The following is a 22,652-nucleotide window of genomic DNA, read 5'->3' as shown; positions in this document are numbered from 1 at the left end:
ATGATTTAACTTGAACTTTATGCTAACTAGAGTAGCTTGTTTTGTGGCCCATCGAACACATACAGTACATCTGCTTTAACCATTAAAGAAAAGAATGCATTCAAAAATCAGAATGGAGTAAGTGTGGTTCAGGTGTCCAAACTAGAGCCAGGTGGCCATTGTGGATGTAGTTTCAGACAAGTTCCTGCATCACTGAGAACTCGAAATTTCTGAACTGGATGAATTCAAGGCCACCACCAGCCGTTCTCAAAACAATATCTGCTAGCAGCTGCCAGCTGCAACCTTGTGGTCTCAAGGTCTTCATTTGTAAGTACGCAACTATTTCAGACTCCAACCAATCCTTACTTGACAAGCACCCTTACTTCTTGCCAGCTTCAGTCCTAATTCTTGACAAACAACTTATGTAGTTTTGTGAGTTTTGCCTTTATAAGCCTCCCCATTCTGTAGTCCAGCAGAGCACAATTCAAGTGCTTCTGGAATCTGTATCTCCCAGATTATAGTCCTCAGTTTGGCTCAAATAAAACTCTTTTCTATTCCCTTTTTAGATTGTTTGTTGATTATTTCAGTCAACAATTTATTATTTTTTGTCACACGGTTATTATTTGGGGTGGGGGTGGGAATAGTAGACCAAAGAAAGCACCCTCCCCCCACAGCCAAAGAAGCATTGTTAGTTTTTAGTTGTATCATGACATTTTGCCTGATCACACAACTGAAGTTTTTCTTTGATCACATTGAATCATGAATGCTTTTGAGTTTGGCAGATATGTCCCCAACTAACCCAAGTATACGGGGTCTCCATCAGTTGATGCATTTTCATCCTAGGTGACGTTCTAGGATGTCTCTGCCTAGAGGCTTCCTGATGCAGCCCGCACCTAAACGGATTTCCCATATAGGCTGGCCCTGGCCCTCTGCTCTCCTGAAATGACCCAAGATGAGATCTGACCCCTGGACACATCGCTGAGTATTGATTTACCTGAAGTGTCCCTCAATGTCGAATGTGCCTGGGTGACTTCGTGGTGTTCAGGACAAGCCCAACTCAGGTCCAGGCAAATTACCTCCCAGCAAAGATCTGTCTCTCAGCACACTGTTCTGGGCACTATGTCCACCATTCTCTTTTTTATCCTATTTGCAATTTTGTCTTTCCTTATAACTGTGGTTTTTATTCCTCTTGATGTAATAGGCATAAGTTTATGAATTTTGAATTATGGTTGACTCCAACTTAGGGATGTCTTAGAATTGGATCTTGTGGGGGAAAGGCATGTAGCAAATGAATATACATTCCATAGTAAACTGAAAGCTATTCAGCATGATTTCATGGTTTGTTCTAAAAAAAAAAAAAAAAATCTTTTTCCTGTTAAATAAATAATTGTACTAACCATAGAACCTTAAAACAAAATCTGGAATCTGAGTTTCAGCGACAGCCTTTTTTTTTTTTGGCTGCGCCGAGCGGCTTATGGGATCTTAGTTCCCTGACTAGAGACTGAACGTGCCATGGCAGTGGAAGCACTGAGTCCTAATCACTGGACTGCCAGGGAATTCTCCAGACAGACTTCTCTTTAATGACACTTTTGTACTTCCTCAGTAAAATGGAAGATGTGTGAATAATTAAGAAAAATAAAATTAGAAAAGAGGAGAGAGTTTAGAATCGAAGGTTGATTATTTGGATAGACTATTTGTTTTGTATTCCTTCCAACTGATAGAATATTTAGGACACATCAGGTTTCAGAAAGGCAAGTGGTATTTTTCTTAGACAAAATAACAGAAGAATATTATCAGGATATATAAGTGTTCTGTAAATAAATATACATGCATCTATATTCATATTCATATACATAATGTGTTATATCCTTAGGAATATTAAGAAAGTGCTACACTTGATTATTTCTCAATGTGAAGTGTGTGCTATAATGAATGCAAGGTTAGAGATAAGAATATGTGATCTGACATAAAAGTTGGTAGTAAAGGAAATCTTAAGGTCTAAATACCATTACGAAGGTTTTGGCTACATATGTCAAGTTTTCTAGGTTTTAGCCTAAAGTAATATTACCCAAGGATCTGAAATTGTCTCCCAGGTCATTAGCATCCCAGCCATGGCAGCTTAACCAATTTATTCCTGGGAAAATGTTGTTAGTGTGTCATGATTATATGCATATGAAACAGTTCTGAAAAGGACCCCAGGACTGAATAAGAAGAAATATATTTCACGTGTACTCAGTTTCATTGTATTAAAGTCTCTATTCTTGGGGATTTCACATTTTATTTGAACTTCTTAATTTGAATGTTAGAAATAAAATATAGGGAAGGATAAATTAGGAGTTTGGTATTAACATATACACATTCCTATATATAAAATGGGTAACCAACAAGGACCTACTGCATAGCACAGGGAACTATACTCAGTATTTTGCAATAACCTATAAGGGAAAACAATCTGAAAATATATATATATAATATATATATAAAATGTATATAACCTACTGTAACCCAGATGAACATCTACATTCTCATTCTCTACATTTACATATATAAAATGTATATATAAAACTGAATCACTGTGCCGCACACCTGAAACACAACATTGTAAATCAACTATACTTCAATTTTTAAAAGTAATAATTTTTGAATAAAATATAATTAATATATTAAAACCTACTTACATGTCTTCCTGAAGCACCCAGACAGCAAGAGGCCTCAGATTTTAGAACAGCAGAATTCAGTGGTATGTTGATTTTTATCAAGTCTGGGAGTCAAGAGGAAAGTAGCATGAAGATCTTGGAAAACCAGAATGATGTTAAAGCATTAGAAGAATAGAAGGGTAGATTTAAATGATATAATAATTATAATTTTAATGAGTAAATAATTAACAAAAGTTAAACATGAATTATAATTTAATGTTCTAATGGTTAACATACAGTAAATTTCAATTTTCTTAACATTATATCATCTGGGCTTATAATATTGATATTGGGTTATGAAATAATTATTATTTCTCTAATAATAAAATCTATTTTATAAATATAATAAATATGTAGTACTATTAAAATATTAATAGAAACTTAATTTTGAATTTAAAATGTTTTATTAACACCAATATTACATTAGTGATTGATAAAATATTATATTTTCATAATCTTTTAGGGTAATACTTTCCAAATTTATAATTAATACTTATATAGAATCATATATGGTATCTGTTGGCCAATAAATAAAGTGATGTTCCTTATACTAATGTCACTTTCCATTTGACTGAACAAAGAAAGTGAATGTACTCCCTCTGGTGAGAGCACCAGAATCACAACTAACTGCTGAACAATCATCGACAGGAAGACGCTGGAACTCACCAAAAACGATACCCCACATCCAAAGACAAGGAGAAGCCACAGTGAGACGGTAGGAGGGGCGCTATCACAATAAAATCAAATCCCATCACTGCTGGGTGGGTGACTCACAGACTGGAGAACACTTATACCACAGAAGTCCACCCACTGGAGTGAAGGTTCTGAGCCCCACGTCAGGCTTCCCAACCTGGGGGTCAGGCAATGGGAGGAGGAATTCCTAGAGAATCAGACTTAGAAGGCTAGTGGGATTTGATGGCAGGACTTTGACAGGACTGGGGGAACCAGAGACTCCATTCTTGGGGGGCACACACAAAGTAGTGTGCGCATCGGGACCGAGGGGAAGGAGCAGTGAACCCAGGGGAGACTGAACCAGACCTCACTGCTGGTGTTGGAGGGTCTCCTGCAGAGGCAGGGAGTGGCTGTGTCTCACTGTGAGGATGGGGACACTGGTGGGAGAGGTTCTGGGAAGTACTCCTTGGTGTGAGCCATCCCAGAGTCTGCCATTGGTCCCACGAAAGAGCCTGGGTAGGCTCCACTGTTGGGTCACCTCAGGTCAAACAACCAAACAGGGAGGGAACCCAGCCCCACCCATCAGCGGACAAGTGGATTAAAGTTTTACTGAGCTCTGCCAACCAGAGCAACAGCTACCTCTATCCACCCCCAGTCCCTCCCATCAGGAAACTTGCACAAGTCTCTTAGATAGCCTCATCCATCAGAGGACAGACAGCAAAAGCAAGAAGAACTACAATTCTGCAGCCTGTGGAAGGAAAACCACATTCACAGAAAGACAGACAAAATGAAAAGGCAAAGGACTTTGTACCAGATGAAGGAACAAGATGAAACCCCAGAAAAACAACTAAATGAACAACCTTCATAGGCAACCTTCCAGAAAAATAATTCAGAATAATCATAGTGAAGATGATCCAGGACCTCAGAAAAAGAATGGAGGCAAAGATCGAGAAGATGCAAGAAATGTTTAACAAACACCTACAAGAATTAAAGAACAAACAAACAGAGATGAACAATACAATAACTGAAATGAAAAATGCACTAGAAGAAATCAATAGCAGAATAACTGAGGCAGAAGAACGGATAAGTGACCTGGAAGACAGAATGGTGGAATTCACTGCGGGAGAACAGAATAAAGAAAAAAGAATGAAAAGAAATGAACACAGCCTAAGAGACCTCTGGGACAAAATTAAACACAACATCATTCACATTATACGGGACCACAAGGAGAAGAGAGAGAGAAAGGACCCGAGAAAATATTTGAAGAGATTATAGTCGAAAAGTTACCTAACATGGGAAAGGAAACAGCCACCCAAGTCCAGGAAGCACAGAGAGTCCCATACAGGATAAATCCACGGAGAAATACGCCGAGACACATGGTAATCAAGTTGACAAAAAATAAACACAAAGGAAAAATTGAAAGCAGCAAGGGAAAAATGACAAATAACATACAAGGGAACTCCCTTAAGGTTAACAGCTGATTTCTCAGCAGAAACTCTACAAGCCAGAAGGGAGTGCCATGACATATTTAAAGTGATGAAAGGGAAGAACCTACAACCAAGATTACTCTACGCTACAAGGATCTCATTCACATTTGATACAGAAATCAAGAGCTTTACAGACAAGCAAAAGCTAAGAGAATTCACCACCACCAAACCAGCTCTACAATAAATGCTAAAGGAACTTCTCTAAGTGGGAAACACAAGGGGAGAAAAGGACCTACAAAAACAAACACAAAACAATTAAGAAAATGGTAATAGGAACATACGTATAAATAATTACCTTAAATGTAAATGGATTAAATACTCCAACCAAAAAACACAGGCTCACTGAATGCATACAAAAACAAGAGCCGTACACATGCTGTCTACAAGAGACCCACTTCAGACCTAGGGACACATACAGACTGAAAGTGAGGGGACGGAAAAAGATATTCAATGCAAATGCAAATCAAAAGAAAGCTACAGGGGCTTCCCTGGTGACACAAGGGTTGAGAGTCTGCCTACCAATGCAGGGGACACAGGTTTGTGCCCTGGTCCGGGAAGATCCCACATGCCGTGGAGCGGCTGGGCCCGTGAGCCATGGCCGCTGAGCCTGCACGTCCGGAGCCTGTGCTCTGCAACAGGAGAGGCCACAACAGTGAGAGGCACGTGTACCAGGAAAAAAGAAACCTGGAGTACCAATACTCATATAAGATAAAATAGACTTTAAAATAAAGAACGTTAAAAGAGATGAGGAGGGACACTACATAATGATCAAAGGATCAATCCAAGAAGAAGATATAACAATTATAAATATATATGTACCCAACATAGGAGCACCTCAATACCTAAGTCAACTGCTAACAGCTTTAAAAGAGGAAATTGACAGTAACACAGTAATAGTGGGGGATTTTAACACCTCACTTACACCAATGGACAGATCATCCAAACAGAAAATTAATAAGGAAACACAAGCTTTAAATGACACAATAGACCAGATAGATTTCATTGATATTTATAGGACATTCCACCCAAAAACAGCAGATTACACTTTCTTCTCAAGTGCCCATGGAACATTCTCCAGGATTGATCACATCACAGGCCACAAATCAAGTAGCTTCAAGATGGTGGAAGAGGGCTTCCCTGGTGGTGCAGTGGTTGAGAGTCCTCCTGCTGATGCAGGGGACACAGGTTCATGCCCCGGTCTGGGAAGATCCCACATGCTGCGGAGTGGCTAGGCCCGTAAGCCATGGCCGCTGAGCCTGCACGTCCAGAGACTATGCTCCGCAATGGAAGAGGCCACATAGAAAACTACAGGCCAATATCACTGATGAACATAGATGCAAAAATCCTCAACAAAATACTAGCAAACAGAATCCAACAGCACATTAAAAGGTTCATACATCATGATCAACTGGGGTTTATTCCAGGAATGCAAGGGATATACGCAAATCAATATACGCAAATCGGGCTTCCCTCGTGGCACAGTGGTTGAGAGTCCACCTGCTGATGCAGGGGACACAGGTTCGTGCCCCAGTACCCAATCCAAAAATGGGCAGAAGACCTAAATAGACATTTCTCCAAAGAAGACATACAGATGGCCAAGAAGCACATGAAAAGCTGCTCAACATCACTAATTATTAGAGAAATGCAAATCAAAACTACAATGAGGTGTCACCTCACACCAGTTAGAATGGGCATCATCAGAAAATCTACAAACAACAAATGCTGGAGAGGGTTTGGAGAAAAGGGAACCCTCCTGCACTGTTGGTGGGAATGTAAATTGATACAACCACTATGGAGAACAGTATGGAGGTTCCTTAAAAAACTAAAAATAGAATTACCATATGATCCAGCAATCCAACTACTGGGCATATACCCAGAGAAAACCATAATTCAAAAAGACACATGCACCCCAATGTTCACTGCAGCACTATTTACAATAGCCAGGACATGGAAGCAACCTAAGTGCCCATCGACAGATGAATGGATAAAGAAGATGCAGTAAATATATACAATGGAATATCACTCAACCATAAAAAGGAACGAAATTGGGTCATTTGTAGAGACGTGGATGGATCTAGAGACTGTCATACAGAGTGAAGTAAGTCAGAAAGAGAAAAACAAACATCGTATATTAACACATATATGTGGAACCTAGAAAAATGGTACAGATGAACCAGTGTGCAGGGCAGAAATTGAGACACAGATGCAGAGAACAAATGTATGGACACCTAGCAGGGAAAGTGGCAGAGGGGGGAGGGTGTGATGAATTGGGAAATGGGGATTGACATATATATACCAATATGTATAAAATGGATAACTAATAAGAACCTGCTGTATAAAAAAATAAATAAAATAAAATGCAAAAAAAGAAAAGAAAGTGAATAACTTGGAAATGAATGGATGTTTTTGAGACATTTTTTGTTTTTTGTTTTTGTGGGACGCAGGCCTCTCACTGCTGTGGCCTCTCCCGCCGTGGAGCACAGGCCCCGGACGCGCAGGCCCAGCGGCCATGGCCCACGGGCCCAGCTGCTCCGCGGCATGCAGGATCCTCCCGGACTGGGGCACAAACCCGCGTCCCCTGCGCTGGCAGGCGGACTCCCAACCACTGCGCCACCAGGGAAGCCCTGGTCTTCACTTTTTAATAAACAAATAGATTAGAATCTGGGTAACTAAATCCAGAAAGGTCATTGTTTTACTTTCTTCCTAAAGTACAAATAAACATCTTCTCCAGGATTAAGGAAACACTTGAACAGATTCACTCTTTTCTCCCACACGTAGGCAACATCCCAAGTCTCTATCCCCTAAGTCCAAGAGATTCCTTCATTTTCTGCACATCAGATGACCACCTGAGCAAACAGCTTCCCATGATTTTCATCATGGTGGGTCCTGTCCTATGTACGGTACCTCCTTAGGCTTCACACCTGACACAAGGACAAGTCCCTTGGAATTCTTCATTTAGAAAATGGATTTCATGCCCTTCTAAATTTCACAAAAATTTACTGCAGTTGAAAAAAAAACAGGGTTGGAGGAGGCTATTAAACAAAATTATAACAAATGGGTTTCTGGAAATGTTCAGATAATTGTTTTTTTTAAAACAAAGACAACTCTGGTCATAGAACTTAAAGGTACAAAAAGCAAATCTGTATATCCATCACCTTAGTCTCAATTATGTCATTGTAATACGTGACCTTAAACACTAATGACTCACCTATTTCTCACTCACCCTTCTGGGATTCAGGTTAATGGTATCATTATCTAGGACCAAGAAGGCGCATGGTAGTGAGAAGAGAACGATGGTCCCAAAGATGGAGGATTCTGCTCAGAGATGGCACAGGCTGCCTCATTAAATCCATTCATATTTCACTGGCTGAAAGAAATCACAAGGCAAAGACTGAAATCAACAATTTGGAAAGTATAAGCCTTTTGGAAGACATGGCCTGATTGGGCTGGTGCCATGAAATATTCAGTCCCTATAAAATATACTGCACAGGGGCTTCCCTTGGTGGCACAGTGGTTAAGAATCCGCCTGCCAATGCAGGGGACATGGGTTCAAGCCCTGGTCCAGGAAGATCCCACATGCCGCGGGGCAACTAAGCCCGTGAGCCACAACTACTGAGCCGGCGTGCCTGGAGCCCGTGCTCCACAACAAGAGAAGCCACCGCAGTGAGAAGCCCCTGCTCCCGCAACTATAGAAAGCCCGTGGGCAGCAACGAGGATCCAACGCAGCCAAAATAAATAAAATATATTGCACGGGGCTTTCCTGGTGGCACACTGGTTAAGAATCCACCTGCCAATGCAGGGGACACAGGTTCGATCCCTGGTCCAGGAAGATTCCACATGCCGCAGAGCAACTAAGCCCATGAGCCACAAATACTGAGCCTGCACTCTAGAGCCTGTGAGCCACAGCTACTGAGCCCACATGCTGCAATTACTGAAGCCCATGTGCCTAGAGCCCGTGCTCTGCAGCAAGAGAAGCCACACTAATAAGAAGCCCACGCACTGCAACAAAGTGTAGCCCCTGCTCACCACAACTAGAGAAGGCCCGCACAGAGCAACGAAGACCCAACACAGCCAAAAATCAATCAATCAATCAATAAAATTTTTAAAAAAAGAAATGTCTTTTTAAATTTTTATTTATTTATATTGCAGTCCATCTATTTGGTCAAAATTATTGGCTTCTATCCCTAAAGTACACAGAATAATCTTACCCTTCTCCACCAGGCACAGTATGAAAGATTTTTCCAAACACAGTTAGGACTCAAAGCCCAACACCTCCATTCACACTCAAAGCAGCTGAAAGATCCAGATATAACTCTTCCTCATCAAAATATCAAAGAACAAAAGCCCATGCTATGTGCTAGTTGGAACATGGACTGGATCAACGTAATATCCTGCCATGATATGGAAGAAGAGGAGGGACACCGCACCCATTGAAACGTAGCAACAGCAAGATTCAGATGGGGGGATGTTTTGAGGAAGAGCTCCCTTTAGCTGAGAATGCTTTTCCCCCTAGTTAGGTCAATGTCTGATCCTAGATGAAGTCCCTACACCAGATACTCGGATGTCTTCTATGTTGCTTGGCCTCATTTGTAGGGGCATTAGAGGCTATAGCTCTTTGAGGGTTTTACCATCTGGATATAATATGAGCGGGTGCAGTTCACAAAATATTGTTTTTATCCAAGCTAAGTTTCTTTTAGTTAAAGCATGTGAATTTTCTGGTAATCCCACACGTATATGTCAACAAAGGAAAACACACACAATTAAAGATGAATTAACCTATCTAATTATATCTATTTCCAGGTGCAATTAGCCCATCCCCCAATTCATTGTGCCTAATTTTTCTGTTTCTCATCTTAAATATCTTGAGCTTATCAGTGTCTGTGGCAAAAGCACATACCATTTTTTTTCTGGTGACGGTTTATAGTAATGCTGTCTTAAATAATAGAAGAATGATTGGTAGAAGTTATAATGCAATCACTGCTTTAAACCAAAGGTTTTAAGCCACAACCCAGGTTTTATTTTTGCTTTTTTTTAACTGTGTAAACTTTTTGTTAGAAAATATGTCTCCAAGTTCGTATTTCCTCATATAAATGATACAAAGTCTGCTTGCACACGTTATCTTGCAGTTCATACAATCTTTCTATCCCCTTCCATTTTTCCTGTTAAGGAACACATTTCTTTCTGAGCTCATTTCTCTCTAGCTGTTCCCAAGGCAATAGTAGCCAAGAGCACATGAGTCTTGACAGAGATATTCTGTTGTCTTTAAGTCAAGGCATAGAGTATTTGTCGCATTTCCTGCCTTCCAGTTTTTTACAGCTGAGGTTTACCAGAAAAAATTTACAGCAGCAAAATTTACAGTTGCCATCTTTTCAGGATTCAATAAATTTTTCCATCACCCATGGTTTAGCCCCACGACAAATCCACATATATATTTTTTTTCTTGTTAAAGTCATCACTTCAAAGTAAATAATTTAATAATTGTATCAGATGATTGTATTCAACCAGAGAAGCAGAATCAGTGTGTATGTGGAGATTTATTGCAAGGAACTGGCTTATGTGACTGCAGAGAAGCCTTGGCAAGTCTAAAATCCGTAAGGCAGGTTAGAACTCGGGCAAGAGCTGATGCATCTATCAATAGGCAGAATTTCTTCCTCTCAGTGAAGCCTTCACTCAGTCCTTCTGGCCTCTCAGATGATTGACTTAGGCCCACCCAGATTATATAGGATAATCTCCCTTAGTCAAGTGATTATGAACTTTAATCACATCTACAAAATACCTTCACAGAAACTCCAAGTAGGTCAGTGTTTGAATTACTGGGCCTGTAGCCTAGCCATACTGACACAAAACTGACCAGCTCTGTCCATACCTTGTCAACCTGGAAACCATACACATCTCCTGAAACCATAAATAATTTCCAAATAAAGATAATAACGAAGTGGTATTTCTGCCTAATACGGTGCAACTATCATGCCTACAAGAGAAACATGCTAATCCTTTCCCCAAAGAGGATGCAACATCCTTGGCTGATGTGAATACTTCTCCTTTGATGCCCCTTAAATACGGTGATTTAATGTTAACTATTATTAATACATCTTATATTGGATCATCAGGGAATAAGAGCAGGAAGAAAGCAAAATATTTTGTTAATATTTATACAAACATATTCATAATGCAATCCTCATAATTAGTATATCCTCATTTATGCAAATGGTCACATGGTAATAGCTGGTATTGTAACTTTTCTTCTGTTAGGGAACCGTTGACCAAAACTGCCCGCCTTGGCCAGGTATGATGATAACCGCTTACCTGAGTTGTCTCACAACAGGAGGTCCTGATAAAGAATGAAGTGCAACTAACCAGAATTCAGGAGGGGCCAAAAGGAGGAGGGAGGAGATGAAGTGTCCTGCCAACCTCCCAAAAGCCCTCACGCTGAAATCCATCTTGACTGAGAGATGGGTGCGCCACCAGGAAGGACCCTGAGTCAGACGAAATATGGGCCAATCAAGATGACTGGCCAGAGACAACCTGGAAACTAACCCCATTACCATAAAACCTGAGACAGTGAGCCCCACAGGGTCCTGCTCAGTTTCAATACCAACATCTGTATCATTTAGTGTTCAATCAGAGAAACAGTAGCATTCTGAACTCAATTCACATAGGGAACTTGTGAAATTATATACATACTTGTGTGTGTACATACATACATACACATACACAAATAAAGACATTTATTAAATGGAAATGGCTTATACAATTGTGGGGACTGGCTAGGCAAGAATGAGATTTCTAGGGTAGGCTCTTTGGAAGGGCAGGCTGAAAGCCTCTGGCAGGAGATGAAGCTGCTGTCCATAGGCGTGATTTCTTTTCCTTCAGGAATGCACCCAGATTTGCTCTTAAGACTTTTCGCTGATTGCAGCAGCCCCACCCAGATTATCGAGGATAATCTCCTTTACTTAAATCCAACTGATTATATAATTCAATTTATAGAATACCTTCACAGCAACACCTAGATCAGTGTTTTTTTTTAACAACTGTGGAATATAGAATAGCAACAATAATGGAAAGAAATTTGTTTCAGTAAGGGCTAAGGAAAACAGGGAGCCTACAAAGTGAATAGGAATATCGATCTAATATTAAAATAATATCATCAAGCCAAAATAATTAAGAAACAGGAGTACTAAAAATTATAGAGAACAAAGCATATAATATATGTTGATACATACATATGTACCATGTAAAGTAGAAAGCACAGATTCTAAGTCATATTTGGGGAGATATTATAATAGATGCAAAATTAGAATCTGGTAGAATCTGTATTTCTTCTTAACCTGATTACTTGAAGTCTCTTCTGAAAAGTGTTAAATATTTAATGACGGGATTAAATAGGAGGGTATTTAAGAAATGGGTGGGTCACTCTGGTTGTTTTATAAATCCTGTGTCTTGCTTAGTTGTCCACTCATCTCTGCAGAATCTGGATACCTCTTCCCAAGATGGATTTGAACAGCACTGCAAGTGGTAAATTCTCATCTGTGTTTTGCTCTCTTCTTTGATAATGCCACATGCTTTGTTTATTTTCCAGAGTTTATAAAAAGTAAAATCCCAATTATGATTAGAGGAATAGGTTGTTGAAGCAGGGGCTGTTTTGCAGTGATAAGTTATCAGGGGATTGATGGGTGCTTTGAAGTGAGAGAATGCAATTTCAAATTTAAGAGACAGCCGTGAGTCCCATATGTGGGTTTTCAAAAGTCTTAAAGTTAACACTTTAAATGGAGAAAAATATATATGGAATACATAATATTTTACGTTTAGTTTATATCTAATAATTTAACATTTTATATTTATTTAAATGTATTTTATCATAAAGTATCAGTTTTGTGTATTGTATTTAATTTATCCTTTTAATGTTTTTCTTGTTTTTGTTTTAATGTTTTACTTGTTTCATTTATTTCCATTTATTTTCCTAACTCCTATTTTCTTTGCATGTAATTTTGTGGATTTCTAGTAACTTCTTCCTTTGGTAACTCAGAGATGACAGACTGTCATTTTTTCTATTATATATATATTTGACCTGTATGTCTCCAATTTTTTCTTTTGGCCACGCCTGGCTGCTTGTGGGATCTTAGTTCCCCAACCAAGGATTGAACCCAGGCCCTTGGCAGTGAGAGCATGGAGTCCAAACCACTGGACCACCAGGGAATTCCCATGTCTCCAATTTAGAATGACTTTAGGTATATCCCTAAAGTAAAAATACAGAATAATCATTGGATCGACAGACTTTCAACCTGAAGTAAGATATATGCTCACCCAGTTTTTAATCCATAAACATATCCTTCATAATTCTCCCCATTTTCTCTTCATCAGACATACTATTACAAAAAGAAACCTGGCAAGGCAAGATTATTTACAACCAGAGTCAAAAGAATATCCTCCAAGCATGGTTTGAACATGACCCTTACCCTGAAAAAGCTAACAGGAAACAACTGGCCAAGGAAATTGGCATTCCAGAATCTAAAATTCAGGTTAGTATCAGGTTTCTATTTCATTATCTGTCAGGTTCAAGGTAAAGAGAAAGGCCAAGCTTAGCACTGGCAGGTGATTCTCTTATGTTGGGTATGTTTCCTAAAGGTTTTTCCTGTTAAATAATATTTAAAACAAAATAAAAACAAGAATTACCTCTTTTACCAATGGTAGAAAACTGTTACTTCTTTTACCAATTGGTTGGGGGCATTCACTCTTGGAGAAAAGAATATACTGGTTGAGGCTCTCCAATAGGAGATAATTAAATCAACTTTTGAGATTTAGAGATTATAGGAAATTGGATCACTATGATAATGATATGGTATCAAGTACTGGAATATATACTGCAGAATAATGATTAATATATAATTATGAGGAAACTGTGGGGTAAGCACTCATGTAAATTCCCAATTCTCAAGCTAGTTTTTATTTTTTCACTGATATCTGAAATGTGATTCATTCACAGGAGTGTATGAAATAAAATCCCATATTGTATCGTTTTGAATAGAACTACTGATGTAAAAATAAAAATAAACTGGATTTCTTCAGTCAGCAAAGAGATAGCTGTAAATAATACAATTATACCAACTGAAACAGTATTGAAATCAATAAAGGTCAATAAAAAAGGTGCTTTCAGAGGAGAATAATGAGTTCAGATTTTTGTTATCAAAAATAGTCTCCAGGGGCTTCCCTGGTGGCACAGTGGTTGAGAGTCTGCCTGCCGATGCAGGGGACACAGGTTCGTACCCCGGTCCGGGAGGATCCCACATGCCGCAGAGCGGCTGGGCTCGTGTGCCGTGGCCGCTGAGCCTGCGCGTCCGGAGCCTGTGCTCGGCAATGGGAGAGGCCACAACAGTGAGCGGCCCGCGTACCGCAAAAAAAAAAAAAAATCTCCAATAAGTCACTATATATAAGGGCATCAGTCTGAGGGGACGCTGGGGAGAAGAAAGGTTCCCCTTTTCTTAATGCATTTGTTTTAGGTGTAGGAAACAGTTTTCCCAAATCCCAGAATAAATTGCACTTTGGGGGACTATCTAGTGATTAGCTGCATGAGAGGTACTAGGCCCATTTGAACTGAGGTGGAGGATGGCAAGTCCAGGAAACAATGTAGGATGAGGTTGGTTCTGCAACTGTGTTCAGTAACTTACTCATTAGTTTCCAGTTTCCACTTGGGTTTAAGACTTCTTATTGGAAAATATTTTTATTAATTAATTTAAAGAATAGATATAACCTTTTAGCACAATGCCTGGGATATGAGTGCTACATCAGATATTGGTTATAACTGACACCCTAATCTTACCATGAATTATCAAATTATCAAAATAAAACACTCAGAAATACTTAGAAAGTACCTTGCAATGTCAACTCCAGTAATGAGGAAACAAGCAGAATACAATTGGCTATGTTAGTGATAATAGTTTTAAAGCAAGATATATGGGGTCCCTAGGAGTTTCATTATCTATTGCTGACTATGGAATGAAATAAGTAAAAGTGTAGGTGAGTTAGCCCTGCTCTTGACTATGGCTAATTCTACTGCCCTACATAAAGAAATTCTTTTCTAAGATCAATCCCATATGTACTGTGTATTATGAAATGGTATTCTAATGAAAAGTTGATACAACACAAGGGAGAGAGAGAGATTGATTTCCTTTGAGAGAGCTACACTGTTTTGGATACCCTGAGGATGACCGTACAAGAAATGCTAACTTGAGTTGAGAGCAGATTGTATACCATCCTGAATTGTATGCTAATAATAGCATCAATCCCAGGATAATACATCATCTTTCTCTTAGGGATTTCATCCCAAGAGCAGTTGATCAATTAGTTTTAACTGCATTGATATTTGGAATGACACAGACTGAGTTACATGACTTTCACGTCGTCTTTTCCCACTCAGATTTGGTTTAAAAACCACAGAGCAAGACAGAGCCGATTGGGGTTCAGCTCCTCCTTAGGAGAAGACCAAACCCATGGACAGAACCAGCCTCAGCCTTATACTCAAGGTAAGAACCCACCAGTCCAAATGCAGCTAGCTCATCAGTGGGTCCCATTGAGAGGGGAATCAATTCTGCATGTTGTGCCCAAATTCTCCACAAAGATTCCTTAGTTTTGGAGCCACTTACAGCTTGTTCTGAGTAACCTAAGGTCATCAATATAAGCATGGTCCCACAGTGGCTGGGATAGACAGGTTCTGAGCAAGAAAGGCTTTGGACTTTTTGGTCCCACTGCTCTAAGCAGGGCAACATCCTCCTCTTCTGTCATCTCAGGGGGATTCAGAGGGTGTAAGAGGTCAGCACTATCTTCCCAAGTTTGAGTTTCCAGCTTGAATGCAAAAATGTCCTAAAAACCCTTTTGTCCCTGCATTCTCTTTTAGAATACTTACCAAAAGGAGCCACACAAGACCACACATCTATTCCAAGATCTCAATCAAACATTCTAGTTCAAGCCTTCAAGAGGAACCAATTCTTTGATATTGCAAACAGGAAAACACTAGCCAAACAGGCATTCCAGGATCGAGAATTCAAGTAAGTTTTATGTCTATGGCAGCAAATATCCCTAACCCATTAAACGATGTTACCCCGACTGGTTGCTGGAAAACCTTGACTAACCTAGATTACCACAGCAATCAAGGACAAAGGCCTGGGATAGCAAACACCTGGCATTGCAAGTCACATTCCTGCAAAAGGAAGAATTTTCTAATCAAATTGTCAGTGGTGCATCTATTCAGAATCACCAGCAGCAAAACTGTGGGAAAATGTGAAAGTTGATGTCTATTTTGAGAACACTCTTGTTAGGTTTTCTAAAGCTTGGCACTGCTGTCATTTTGGGCCAGACAATTCTTTCTTGGGACGGGCAGTCCATGCCAGGTATAGTGTTTTTCAGCATTCCTCGCCTCTACCAACTAGATATCCTGCCCATCTCTCCTTAGCCCACTTTTAACACCCCCCAAAAAATCTACAAGCATAGTCAAATAGGGGAACAAAAGCACCCTCATTAGTACCTTCTTCTACCTAAGCTATGGGGATAGTGGTTCCGTATACGTTCAACACTCATGACTAGGAAGCATGTTCATAGGTCTATCAGCACAATGACCCTCATAAACACTTATCTGTGTTTATTAATCCTTATTCAGATTTATACACGTTTACAAGGTATGTATTCCTGTGCAAACACTGATTAATAGGAGGAAAATGTCAACCTCATCAAGAGACCTTGTTCCCTGATCCATCATTGAAATTGAAGGGTGGATCCTAAAGCATATGCCTTTTTAGCCAGAGTTTCAATTCATCTATAGTTGATTGCTGAATGTGCTATGACTTAAATCTATGTGTTTGTATGTATGTATATGTATACATATACATACATAAACACATATACACACATACTTATGCATATATACGTGTCCACACACATATGTACATATATACACATACTGAACACATGAACAAGGGCAATTAATTTCATATATATATATATAAAATATATGTGTATAGACACACACAGACACACCCCTCTTGAGATTTGGGCCTATATAATAGCCGCTTTGCTTTACACAGTTTGAGAACAGCCAGAATCGCTTGTCTTATGATATCCATGTCTCCGTTTTTCTCACGGAGATGTGGTTTCAGGACCCAAGATCTCTGTACCCTGGGCAGAGCACAAGTGAGCCTGTGAATTCCTTGGTAGATGGCCCAAATGGGAGACCTGGTATGACAGCTCAGCAGCACGAAATTGACCTATGTACTCTCCCAGGCAGATCTCATCATTTTGCTTCCTCCAGTTCTTTCAGCAGGAACCAACCATTTCTACCTGTTCTTCTCCCATCCCACGTATCCTCTGTCCCTTGTGTGATCCAAGGACAAAGTGTCATGATGCAGCCCATGCAGGCTGTGCAGAGAGGAGAGAACTCTCCCTCTACTCTAACAGTTGGGAATTATGTGCTAGTACTGCTGACTATGGGAGGAGACCCAGACACTCAGTAGCCCTTCTGGCCCCAATACCAAGAACGCCAGGATCACCAAGAACAGACTGACATGGGAGTACTGCAGTTGGAAGACTATTCTCAGCCTCAAGATGAGCACAAAAAACCACCACCACAGGATCTGAGCCAGGTGGACATATCTTACTTTCTGCAGTGGTGGGATGAGTGCTGCCAGGCTCTGATTGCAGAGCGGGATCCTCAAAAAGGGACCCACTGAGACAGACTGGTGGCCACAGCACAGAGTCAGCTGGAGAACCATCTCATGCCCTCAGCCAACCGCACCAGCAATATATAGAAACCTCAAGAAGGCTTTAGGTCAACTCCTGCCATTCACAGATTGTCAGTAAAAGGTACAAACTTTTTTGAATCCTGATCCACAGGAAGAGGACCCTCCAGGATTTTCAGGTTCTTCCGAACACTTTGCAAAGCTCACCAGGACTTGAGCTTCAGGAGGAAGAAGATAGCATTCTGAACCTGATCCAGTCCTCCTTTCTTTTGATGCAGATCACAGCAATTTAAAGAACAATGAATAAGGAGGTCATCCTGTCAGAGGCAAAACTAAAGCAGGGGGAAGGAAAAACCACTTGGAAACCCACATGGAGGTTGTTTTTCTTGTGGGCAGTGGTTATCTTCTCTACTCCACTAAGTGAAGGATTGTTTCCAAGCTCTACACTGCCTATGGAAGCACCATGGGCACTAGGTAGTGGACATGTCTGCTGAATTCTTCCAGAAAAAAAGTATTTTACTCAAGAATATGACCTTCTCTCTGTAATCACCATGTCCTCCACGGTCTGGAAAACCCACAAACTGTAACCTAACTCAGGTGAGAATAGATCTCTGAGGGACATATTAGAACTTCTTTCCCTCCTGGCATCATGAGAGGGCAAACTTGAAATTAGTTCATTGTGTAGAAAACGAAGGGATGCTGTACTTCCTGATGATGTGAGCTCATAAAAGTGAGCTTTTCCCCAAAGCTCCGAGGGTTTAAACTGGGAACTAGATACTACCTCAGCATCCATCATTACGGGAATGATTAAATGGATTAGGACAAATCCATAATACTGAGTAATCCTCACTTAGAAGTGTATTTTTACTTTGACTATTTAAAACATACAAAAAATTACAAGGAAATTATAATAGCAATACCATATCATCACTGAACATAGTCTAATGATGCTAATATTTCCACTTTTTTAGTTTTTTGTATATATTTGCATATATGTATATATATATGTCCATAATATTTCTCCTCTTATTATAAATACATTATACATTCATCTAAAACCTGGGATAACCATTCTCATTCTCAGTCTTCCCCCTTCTTTTGAAAAGGTAAATTCTGAAAACAGATTTTGGTATATGTGGGTTTACCTTGGCAATAAAAATGTCTTTAAAAAATATCACTTCTGGGCTTCCCTGGTGGCACAGTGGTTGAGAGTCCGCCTGCCGATGCAGGGGACACGAGTTCATGCCCCAGTCCGGGAAGATCCCACATGCCGCAGAGCGGCTGGGCCCGTGAGCCATGGCCACTGAGCCTGCACGTCCGGAGCCTGTGCTCCACAATGGGAGAGGCCACAACAGTGAGAGGCCCGCGCACCGCAAAAAAAAAAAAATCACTTCTTTGTTCATTTTAGCAATTTGCTTTCTGTTTCGTCATATTTGCTTTGTTTACTTTCCATATGAAGGTGCTGAAAGAAGATCAGTACGCATACATCTAGTTCTACAAAGATACCAGTTTTGCACAAATATAGTCGTGAGGTGGACATCCTTCTGGTATCTGGGTGCGTTACATGCAAGAGTTCTCTAGATGTTTATACACTGAAACACAAGTGCCAGAATATTCCAACATCAGTATTTATGGCCAAATAACACTCAGCACAAGTTATTTTTCCTAATATGAGCTGTATCTTCATTAACCACATAGGGAAATAAAAGTCACATGCGTATGTGCAGGTATTAGTGGCACAAATCTACAAAAAGAATCTGATATATTTAACAGTGTTGATACCATGCCTAGTTTGATTTTTAAATTTCTCCCCCACATGATTCTCATGTGGTCAGAGATGAGAGGTCCTAGTGTCTTTCCTGTACTTCAAACACATACGGGGACAGAGTTCTCCAACTTATGAAAACAAGTCTGATTATTTGTGAAGGGAAAACTATACATTTGTGTCTATAATCTACTTCTTCATTTATATGCATATCTGTATCTCCATGTTTATATGTATGGATCTATGTAAATATATTATCTATTGTTCATCTACATTGTCTCTACAGCTCCCCTCCATACTCTTCTCTATGCTTATCTCTATATCTACACTTCTAACTATAGCCTCTGGAGGGAGACAGATGGAATGACCTTCTCTAGAGAAATACGTAAATTTTCACTTCTGAAGCAAGCAGTGGGATTAAGTCTCTAGAGAAAAATGTAAGGAACAGTATCTGACCAAGAGAACCACGTTGACCAGTTCAGAATCTCCTGTAAGTCAAATGTCCCTTTCACGGATTGGGTGACCAGACATCCTATTCTTATACCAGATTGAGGTGACCATGAACGTGCACTGGGCTCACAGCCAGTGGAGGCCTTAAAGGTTGTCATGGTTGAGGCCTCTACAGCCTGAAAGCAGGGCTGAGAACATGGATCCTGCAGGGTTTTGGCACAGGGTGGCAAGTCCAGTGGACCTTGCTTGGTGCCCAGGGCTGGAGCATCTGATTGCCCCATCCCAGCTCTGCCTCCAATAAAAGGCACCTGCCCTCTTCCTAGAGGCCCCTTGGGTCCCAACAACCTGGTCCCTTAGTTCTTGGACCCCTTGGGGCTGAAAACCTTTGGACGGGAGGGGCTGTGGATGAGGTCATGCATCTCGCAGGCCAGTCCTGGTCCAGGTTGTGTCCACTGTTTGGGTGATGGCCAAAGTGCAGACTTCACCTCTGGAGCAGAAATCACTGTATATCCTCTGGAGGGGGCATTGGGGATTTAGTCACTAGCTGTGCTGCCTGCTCCTGGGTAGAATATTCTTGCCCCTGAAGAAGGTGACTTGTCCGTACAATGGAAGTTCTTAGCAGACCCTAAACTCCCTGACTTTTATTTGGGTATACACCCTCCCCTTTCAGGCCACATTCCCAGGGAAGGATACACAATCCGCAGCCCAAGGAGTATAGATCTTAATCACTCTAAGTCAATTTCATTTACCCTGCAGAGAGTGGAGTTAGGAAGGGGCACGTGTCACAATTCTGGCCAGTGAGATGTCTATGAGGGGCTTCTGAGAAAGGCTGCCCACCAATAAAGGAGACACTTAGGAGGAAACCCTCCCTCTTCAGCTGTTGGAGCTGTAGCTGCCACCTTTCAACCACAAGGGGAGAAGCTGACAGAACACGTTAAGGATGGCAGAGCAGAAAACTAGAACCTTATAGCCACCCAACCTCAGGGCTTCTTGTTATATATACAAAATATAAATCCCCTTATTTATTAAAGTCCTTTAGAGTTAGGTTTTCTGTTACGTTCAATGAAATACACCTTATTGCTATAGCCAGGTAGGCATGATTCAGCCAAAAGCATTAGTCCAAAAGCAAGAGGATCAGAACAATTCAAACAGCAGCTTCAACTTTTAAAACTCAACTGCACCCACTTAAATGGAATAGGTAACAGAGGAAAATAATGAATAGCCTTATTGTTGCAGAGAAAGAGAAGACAGAATGTTTCTGCCACTAATGAAGTTTTATGGAGGTTATTTAAGGTTTAGAAAGATTTCAAAAGCTGGAGTAAGGGGGAGCCAAGGGGGAATAGTGAGGAAGGCCTAGAACTCAAGAGCTAAAATGAGTAAGAAATAACATATCCGACATCATAAGCAGAAAAGCCAAACTCACGAAGTCAAGGAAAGAAAACCCAAAGAACAAGAATCTGGCAGCACAAAGCAGAAGTATCTCAATTCAAGACTTGAACTGCTGGTCTCTGGAGTAGATACAGCCACAGCTCAATGCCATTAACCATTAAGATCCAACTCATTTTCCTTGCTTAGTTTTGTGCTCCCCAAAATATTTCTGATTAATTTGTTTCCCCACATATATCCCAGCCCAAGAGATGAAATGACCAGAGAAATTACAAAACCAGATATTTGAAAATTACTGGTTTATAATGAGCACTAGAAGTTGGTGTGTGTTTTGATTTAAACATGTCTTCTGGGAGTCTGGGTATAATAAATCAGACCCTTTTGCACATGACTGACAAAACTGGAATTTCTAGCTCTGTAAAGCCAATAGGCTGTGGTAACTTTATTGAGATACAGACATGCTAGATGACATTTCCATTTCATATCTAAAGCAATGATTTTCAACCACTCTAGGGTCACATCACAATGGAGGAGAACCCATTTTAAACAAATATCCACCACCCAACCCCTCCCAAGCCCCATTTAAGAATCAGTACTGTGGGGACTTCCCTGGTGGTCCAGAGGTTAAGACTCCATGCTTCCACTGCAGGGGGCGTGGGTTCGATCCCTGGTCAAGGAACTAAGATCCCACATGCCGTGCACCACAGCCAAAAAAAAAGGAACACTACTGTAGTGAGCTACGTTTACTGCTGGGTGTGTGTTGTATCCTTTCAACATTCTAAGGAGGAGTAAAAGGTTAAATGCTTTGCTTTAGGCTGGGTTCTCCCAGAAGCAGACTCTAAGGAAAAAATGTGAATTTAACTGATGATTCCAGGATGCACTAGTAGGGAAGTGGGTATGTAAAATAAGAGGAGGTCTATGCAGGTGCATTCATACCACTGTGGGCAACTATGCTTTCTTCTACTGGCGGCCTCGGATGGTATGGGGTAACTCCACTCGAGGGGTAACTCAAATATTCAGCTGTCATTTCTCTGGTGAGCAAGGAAGCTGGGATGCATCCTCTGATTCCTATTCACCATTAGCTGAAAGCTGCTCTCAGGGGCATTAACTCCACAGCACTTCAAGCAGAGAGGGAGCCTTAGGAAGGTGCTTGCAGTAGGACTCCTGATGGTGGCAAGTGCTGGAATGGTGAGTGCTCAGGCATTTGGGACAGGCACTGACACCTTCTATTACACACCGGATGGTTCCTTATTGGCTTCTCTTCCCTTTTGACTCTCAGCAGTTCACCTTGTTATGCCATCTTTCACATTCCCTGACACAGATCTTCTCTTTGCTCCACCCAGAAGAAACAGTTTCTTTCTAATAACCCATTAGTCTTAAATGGAACTCTTTATTGGTTCTAATTACTAAGAGCCAAAAATGTTAGTTCCTTTATGGTTTTTATACCTAAAAGGTTTTGTGAACACAATCAAAGAAAACACTTTGTGGAGAC

General features: G+C 40.6%; 1 protein-coding gene across 1 annotated transcript in view; it reads left to right on the top strand.

Annotated features, from left to right (window-relative positions):
- The window catches only part of DUXB (double homeobox B), a 39,639-nt gene extending 22,089 nt beyond the window's left edge, over positions 1 to 17,550 (top strand). The window contains 6 exon segments of the mRNA XM_024735713.1: positions 13,196 to 13,353; positions 15,249 to 15,354; positions 15,726 to 15,842; positions 15,845 to 15,876; positions 16,969 to 17,181; positions 17,335 to 17,550. Coding sequence (XP_024591481.1) covers positions 13,196 to 13,353; positions 15,249 to 15,354; positions 15,726 to 15,842; positions 15,845 to 15,876; positions 16,969 to 17,181; positions 17,335 to 17,550 — 842 coding nt within the window.
- Positions 17,551 to 22,652: the final 5,102 nt, after the last annotated feature.

Source organism: Neophocaena asiaeorientalis, unplaced genomic scaffold, assembly GCF_003031525.2.
Source record: "Neophocaena asiaeorientalis asiaeorientalis breed wild unplaced genomic scaffold, Neophocaena_asiaeorientalis_V1.1 scaffold40, whole genome shotgun sequence".
NCBI lineage: Eukaryota > Metazoa > Chordata > Mammalia > Artiodactyla > Phocoenidae > Neophocaena > Neophocaena asiaeorientalis.
The sequence above is the reverse complement of the archived record's forward strand: the minus strand, read 5'-3'. Positions and strand labels throughout refer to the sequence as shown.